Source organism: Pteropus alecto, unplaced genomic scaffold (genome assembly GCF_000325575.1).
Source record: "Pteropus alecto unplaced genomic scaffold, ASM32557v1 scaffold75, whole genome shotgun sequence".
Classification (NCBI taxonomy): domain Eukaryota; kingdom Metazoa; phylum Chordata; class Mammalia; order Chiroptera; family Pteropodidae; genus Pteropus; species Pteropus alecto.
Window position 1 is genome coordinate 7,529,518 of NW_006440638.1, and position 8,265 is coordinate 7,537,782.

The window sequence follows — 8,265 nt, forward strand, 5'->3', positions numbered from 1 at the left end:
TATAGGGTTCAGTGCTATTCACAGTTTCAAGCATCCACCGCTGGTCTTGGAATATATTTGCAATGGATAAGGGGGGACTGCTATACTAGCCTATTAAATTCATACCTGTGTAGCATAAAGACTTATTGGACTGATGCTTAATGTTAATAAAATATTTCTTGTGAGCTACATTCTTTTCTAATGGCGGTAAGCTTGCTTTGCCTCAGGTTTTCCATACAGTGCCCAATTTTGTTTAGGTGTTATGCCATAGGCACTGAGATGAATATTTTCTAATATTTCCTTGCACTTTACCATACATTTTTTAATATCCACAGTTAACTGTCCACCCTATTCCCCCAGTTTCAGGAACAGGGTGCTTAAGTTCCAGCATTTTTAGACTCGTGTTACAGAAAACTGTTTTGCAGATGACTGTATCTCAGTCTGAATATCTTGCAGGTTCTGCTTAATCTCTTGCATATATTCAACAAAAACTAATGGGGCCTGGTGTCTACTGACAAGCCACACAGGCTGCTACTGGCTGAGCATTTGCAGCTGCTTTCACAACTCTTCTAATGGGAAAGAATGTGGCTGTCATACTTCTAATCACTAGTCCTTAGTCACACCCTCCACTACCACAACCTCCAGCCAAGAGCATAATCCTAATATGGCAAATCGTGCTAGATACCTTGACTTCTTTTCTTACTAGATATCTAGAATATTAGAATTTAGAGCAAGTGACTCCATACCTGATTCATGGCTGGCATCTAATTTCCCATCATGAAGTGTTTAAGTTCCTATACTGTTGTTTGTATTTGCAAACTGTCTTGGCACTTACTTCATAACCGAAGTTACATTTTTCCTGAAAGTTGAACAATAGCTGTTGTGAAATAAATGTAAACTAATATTTTATAGAATGTGACAAAATAAGGTTAACTTCAGGGCTTGTTAACAGTGAGAGAGAAAGAGAGGTCATAATATCACAGAGACTAATCAGTGATTTTGTCTCCACACACTTGTGTGCAATAAAGCTGATGGTCTTGGCTCTTAATTTGAAGAAATCAATCTGAATTCAAGTTGAAGTTTATTTTCTTTTCCCCTGTGACTTTATTTTTGTTCGTTTGTTTGTTTGTTTTGTTTTTTTAGGAGCGGCAGCCCTTGGTTGACCTCACAGATTGCAAGGACCTTGTCATCTTATAATCCCTTATTTTTTTATTTTTTATGCCTATAGCACCTTGGTCTTCCTAGGTGGTCTCCCATTCAATTACTAACCAGGCCCAACCCTGCTTAGCTTTTGAGATCAGACAGGATCAGGCTTGTTCAGGGTAGCATGACCATAGACCCCTGTGACTCTAAAGAATCTAAATTAAAGGTGCTTATACAGTTGAAGACAAGAGTTTAGTGCTTCAGAGTTGCTATTAATTTCATCTGTATGTGTTAGTTTCAAAAAAACTTAAGATAAAAAGAATATTTTCCAACATGGAGTGTTCTTATTTAAAAAAAATTGGGATTCATTTTGATTACCCTAAACTTTTTATTGGAGTGATGAAATTTTGGACTGTGGTTGAATTTTCAAAAATTGTTGGAGAGAATAAATTGGTGATAGAATGTTAGGTATGGTTTAACTTTAAACAGAATCCAAGCTTTGCTGTGAGGTCATTATACCTGTGTGTTTCATATTCTAATTCTAAGTGGTCACTGAGATGCTTAAATTGCAAGATCTTTCTTTTGTGCTTGGAGATGTAGTAAATCAGGTGAGTATAATAAAGTTTTAAAATTACTTTTAATGAAAAAATTTGGTACTGAGTTCTTTTAAAGGGTAAAATCGACCCCACCGCCACTTTCCCTGATCTTTGTAGTTAGGCTTCAAGCTGGACCTGCCCAAAAAAGGAATGAAGAGAAGAGGCATTTCCAGATAGTACTTGTCCAAACCCAGTGAGCTCAGAAATTCAAATCTGCCTCACTTGGTTTCTTGACTTGATAGGTTCTACCTTGACAACTGCCTGGGGGAGGCTTGTCCAAACACCAGCTGCCCAAATATCAGGCTGCTTGTGGCCCTTAGGGTGTTTTATCAGTTGCTTTGAAAATTTGTCTGTTCTCTTGCATTTGTCATTTAATCGATAGTTTGGCTAATAAGTAAGTATCTTGAATAAGTAAAGATGAAAAGCAGAAGTCATAACATATAATAGCAAAATAAATGAGCACACATAAGTTTTTTCTTAAGATCTATTTTTATTTCATTGTACCCATGAGTTTCTTTTGTTTGTTTTTGTTTTTGCTTAGCCATCTATTTGTCTCTAGCCTTATAACCAGCAGAGATCATGAACCCTGTGAGAAGCAGAGGAAGAGGAAGGGACTAAAAGTGTTACATGTGTACAGGCTCTTACAGTCATCATTTTACTTCCTTTTTAACATTTTTTAGCAATCCTGTGAGGTAGTCATTCATTCATTCACTCATTAATGTATTCATTCAGTTTAGCTGGTCCTGGGAACCTGCCATCCTTTGAGTTCAGGACAGCAATTGCCCAGTATCCCTGAGCTGGTGGCAAAGCCAGATCTGAACCAGAGACTTCCTCAGCTCTGTGGCTGGGTTGTGTGTGTAGCAACATTCAGGAAAATGTATCCTGTGAATGACACAGGATGGAGGAAAATCTATTACACTGGCCTTTTTACACATTAATTACGTAAAATTCATTTCTCTGACAGAACAGCTGATATATTTCTCATTTTACAGATGAAGAAATGGAAACATAAATCTTCTTGCTATACAGCCACTATTCCCCTTTGAGCCACAATATCTAGAAATACTTTTGTCTTTTTAAATCAGCAGCACAGGTGATATTCTTGCATTGTTTTATGGGTCTGGACGTATTCTTGGAAATTGTACTCCCATCTACATTTCTATAGTCCATTTTTCAGTATTTCAGAAATTGTTTTAGCTTCTAATCTGGGCAAGATGCTAAATTTAAGGGCTAGGAATAGACTGATAAATAATAGAGATTTTTATCTCTGTATCTCTAAAGCTTATAGTCTGTGAGACCTTACAGACACTTAACTAATTACACAGTTAATTATGTAATTATGATTCCGATAAATTCAGAGTGCTAAAGGAATCTAGACCAGGAGGATCTGCCTTAGACTGAGAAAGTGAAATTTAAGCCAAGAATAAATGTTCCCTTGCAATTTATATAACCATTTACTAGCTTGATTATTAAGAATCTTTGTTTTAAAGTGAAAAATAAAAGCTAGAACATAAAATGTAAAGTAAAGCAGTTGTTGTTGGCTTAAATAGGTTGAGGCCAGTGAGATGGCCGTGATGCTGAGACCCGCTCTCCCAGTGCCTGGATTAGCATGAGCTACCCTGGGGTTAATCCGATGAATTTTAGTAAACCTCCCCACGAGCAGGGCCATTTATAAACTGCAGTTTAGTAATCCTTGGCATGCTTGCTACAGGCAGGGATGATGAAACCTGCCAAGTATGTTATGCGAAGTCAGTGTTAAGGAGTAAGTCACGTTTTCATCTCAGCACTTACCTGTATCTCTGTTACAGTATTAAGCATACTTTACTTTACTTGATATCTGCCCCTCTGTCTCCTTATTAGATTGAGAACCATTTGAAAGCTGGAACCTGTCTTACTCATCCTATTTATGATGTTTACACCTAATTATATAATTTTAGACATTTTCTATAGAAATGACATTTCTGATAATTACATTCTTTGATATAATAACATAAAAAAGAGTCATTCTCTAAAGGACTCTAAATCAATGCTTTTCATATTTTAATAGGCAAACAAATCACCTAGGGAATAAAATGTGAATTCTGATTCTGTAAGTCTGGGCTGGAGCTTAACATTCTGCGTTTCTCTCAAGCTCTCAGGTGATGCCCATGCTGCTGGGACCTGGGCCACACTTTGAGTAGCACAGTTTTAGGGAGAACATTGCTATGGCTGAGATACTAGAGTTCATGTTTAAACCAGAATTGGCCCACCCTCCCTTGCTGTCTACAGTAGGCAAGCCAGCTGCCAACAAACTGTGGAAGATCATGCAAACTACAGAAGCACAGAACAAGTGCACAAATATAAAAGAAAGCACTCAATTCCATTTCTGTTTTATAAAATAATAGGCCCACTTTCTGATAAATGCTGCAGTATGTCTGTGGTTACCAGGTTCATGACCCTAGTCAAAAGAACTAGAAAATACCAAGGGGTTATAAGGTTATTACTAGCACTTAGGCAGAGTGGGAGGGAGGATGATACAACATCTGATATTTGCTTTTGTTTGCAAACAGGTGCCAAGTGTCCCTTGTTCCATTTCCTTTTTGTCTCTCACCTGTGTTGCCACACCTGTGCTACAGGATCACAGCTGCCAGCATGCCTGCTAATCATGTTTGTTGGCTTTCAGATGATTGAGATTAAAAATGTTTTAACCTGTCAGCATAAATAAAGTTGCCTCTGGAAGTTTGATTATAACATACTGGACAAAAGTCCTGGGGTTTTTGTAATGAAAATTCAGCAATATTAATGGTATCCTCGTATGTTTTGTAGCACAGATGTGCTTAGATTTGCATTCTCCTTTGAATTGTGCTCTAATTTAGGGACTTCTAAAGAGAGGATATTGATAACAGCACACATAGATTTTTCTGATGAAGCTAAAACATTTGCCTAACTTTGAGATTTGGATTGTGCATTTGGAAAAAGATGGTTAGCATGCTGAATTTAAAAACTATTTAAGAAGCCACAGACTTCTAGGGAGCAACAGCTCTGACTCCTGTTTCCCAGGCTCAACTCATGAGATTGGAAATTCTGTTTTACAACTACTGTTCTTCATGGAATTAGATAGATTTCTTCACTGCATTATGTATGAAAAATAATTGCTTTAAGTAAATTGCTTAATTTAAAAAAAGAGGTCTTCTAATGTAGCGCAAAACAAGAAGCAGGCAAAATATATAGTATGAAACCCAATTTTACAAAGTTCAAAAACCAGCAAAACTACATATGTTGCCTGGGGATACATCCATATAAATCAAGACAATTGCAAACAAAATTCGTGATTAGTGGTTACTTCTGGGGAGAGGAGACAGCAGGGTTGGATTGGGGAGCCCACACAGAGAACTCAAACAGTATTGGTAGTATCACATTCATACACACACTAAAGGACACTTGGGCTGTTTTTAGTTTTGTACTATTATGAATAAAGCTGCTCTTTAGCCTCTGTTCTTTAGCCTCTGACTCATTTGTGTTTAACCAAGAAGATGACCATTTCTTCAGGCTTTATTTGAATGATTATTTATAAAAGGAAATTAGACTTCAGGCCTCTGCAACTCAACCATCAGTGTCTATGCCCACATTTGAGATATCTTTGTAGAACCCAAAGTGAGCGTCTGATGTATAATATGGTGTTTTGGCTTTAATATTTTTTGTATCAAAACATTAATTTGTCTATATAACTAAAATCTTCTTTTGTTCATGTAACAAATGAAGCATATCCTGATGCCATTTTTATCGTCCTTTATAACTTACAAAGGCAAAACTGCAATTTTCTGTTAAGCCGTTTGTCCCTTAAGGAATGGGAACCTATCAGAGCCTCCTTATACAAAGAGTTTGCTCCATAGACATTTGCTCAACTAATGCCTTTGATCTGTAGAGTTGATTGTGAGGGTATTTGTAAAGGACGGGATACACAGAGGATGGATAAGGTGCAGTTGGACTTTAAGCCTAATGCCCTCATCTTACTGCTTAGCTCCAAATATTGAATAAATCTCTAAATTTTTAAAGTCTCTTTTAAAACCAAGAAAAAACAATTAGTAATGACACCCAATTAGACCTGCTACATGTTTAGAAAAGGAAATTGGGTCTCAAGGTAAAGCAGACCAAGGAGGGAAGTAACTTCAGTACACTGGCTTCGAACTTGGAAAGTGCAGGATTTTCCCTCCTTCCACCTCCATCCCCCACGCACACACATACACGCAACCCACACATCTGAGCTGCTGTTCTGCTTCAGGGAAGATTCTGGTTTAAGTGTTTTCTGAAATCTCATGAGCCTAAAACAAAGCACATGGGTTATATGGCAGAATATGTTTTGAGGTGGCATAGTGATTTATTTGGTGACTTGTGTGTTTATAATTTAGGTGCTCATATTTTTATTGCTTTTATTTCTTTCAAATGAATGGCATGGTCCTCACTTTGCAAGGAAGACAAGAAGTCCAGGAACCCCCAAGGGCTGAACAAGCACTGTGCTATATGGTTGTAGCTGACCTTGGTCCTGGTGGTAACTGACCTGGACCTGCCCAGAGGCTTGGTTAGCAACAGGAGAGTGCACCATGGGGCTGTGGTATTCTGGGCCTTCTGTCAATGAGCCAACACTTGGGGGCCCCAGGAAATAATTTCATTATCCAGTTTGCTCTCTCTTTACTTTTTTTATTTATTTTTTTTAATTATTATTCCATTGCTCTTAACATAATGTCTAAATCTTCAACTGGGCATAAAATCTAAAATCCAGGCCCGATGTGGCCTAGTCTGTGCCTACCACAGGTCTTTGGTGTTTGCTCTTTGTTCTGCCTGGAACCTCATCTGCCCTCCTTCTCTTCCCCTGCATCTGTCAAGTACTCCTATGCACTCCTCAGATCTTGGCTTAAGTATAGCTTCCTCGTGGAAACCTTCCCTGACCCATCAGGCAAGGTCTCGAGCCTCTTCCATGTGCACTTGTGGTACTCTTTATTTTTCTTTACTCCTCCTCTCCCCTTTTCGGATAATATTGATTCTTGTTTTGCCAGTATCAGTACCCACTGACCCCCACCCCTCCCAGATCCCGACGAAGATGATGACCATGTCTCTGTTAACCATTGACTCTCCAGTGCCTGGTGTGGTGTCTGGTACTTAGTACCTGCTCAGTAAATATTTGTTGCATTAATGAATTAACTCCGGAAAATGGTCACCCCCTAAAATGTCCTCAGTATGTTAACATGGAATTTCTTATTTAAAAAATGGAATTAGTACCTGTTTTTAAAGGTCTAGGTATATATTCCTTTAAAATTATTGAATTGACCTTGAAGACTGTGACTGTAATTTCTTTTCTTTCTTTCTTTTTTTTTTTTTTTAAATTTCAGGTGGGGACCAGGGTTTACTGAATACGTTTTTTAGCAGCTGGGCAACAACAGATATCAGAAAACACCTGCCATTTATTTATAACCTAAGCAGCATTTCTATATACTCCTACCTCCCAGCATTTAAAGCGTAAGTGCAAATGGTTTAACTCTTCTTGAGGATGGTGGGGACAGGGAAGTGGGTTTAAGATTTTTTGGGTGCACTGTCAGTCTGATGGCAACAACAGGTGGGAACTTTGAGGGATGTCTTTCTCTTGTAAGAAACATAGCTATGTTGGGGAGAGGCCTTGATGTTTTCGATCTATTTATGCTTGGAGTAACTTAGCTAACTTATGAGAAAGGAGTCCCATCAGTTCCTGGGGTGCCTGGCCCTCTGATAAATCATCTGTATGTCATGGTCAAGAAAACAGGCTGGATGCAGACCCAACTACTTCCTCGTGCTGGCTGCTGAGTCTCAGTTTCCTCACCTGTAAAATGAGGGTGATAACAGTTCCCTCCACGGGGTTGTAGGCATTAAGCAAAATGCTGGCAGCAGTGTGGTGTCATGGTCAGGAGCAGGGGTTGGGGGAGCTGGACTATCTCAGTTCACTTCCTGGAGTAGCCACTTCCTAGATGGTTCTCTCTGCCTCAATGTACCATAAAGATTTTAGTGGGCATTGAGGGAGGTAATCATGTGAAGTGGTTAAAACAGGGCCTGGCCTTCCCTTAGGCACTCAATAAACATTAGGTTATTAGTCCTTTCTGTTTGAGAGATAGTATAACATAAGAGTAATTTCTGAAGTCAAGAAGGTAGGTCACATGGCCTCACTCTGCTGTTTACCTGCTACATGGCTCAGGCTCTGTGCCTCAGTTCCCTAGATGCAAGACAAGGAGAAAAATAATACCTACCATAAGGATGAAGTGAGCTCATATACTTAAAGTGCTCTGTTGTTTTTGGGAACATGCTTGCTTGGCATTGTCGCTGGTGCTGTTGTAATTCAGCAACCAATACAGCCTAGTTGCAGCACTTGTCTCACTGAGTGCCTGGGCCCTGTTCTTTAGCCTCTGACTCATTTGTGTTTAACCAAGAAGATGATTCAGGTTTCCTGAACGGAGGCCAAGCTGTCAGGTTGATCCTGAGACACAGCCGTGAACAGCAGAACTCTTCATTGAGATGGGTTGGCTCTTCACTCTCCATCCTACGT

General features: G+C 39.0%; 1 protein-coding gene and 1 pseudogene across 1 annotated transcript in view; one reads left to right on the top strand and one right to left on the bottom strand.

Moving 5' to 3' along the window:
* Positions 1-8,265, top strand: part of GYG1 (glycogenin 1) — an 80,236-nt gene that overhangs the window by 59,548 nt on the left and 12,423 nt on the right. Inside the window, exon 5 of the mRNA XM_025050855.1 lies at positions 7,085-7,211. Coding sequence (XP_024906623.1) covers positions 7,085-7,211 — 127 coding nt within the window. The remainder of the gene's footprint in view (positions 1-7,084; positions 7,212-8,265) is intronic.
* On the bottom strand, positions 1,199-1,318 carry LOC112484386 (annotated as a pseudogene).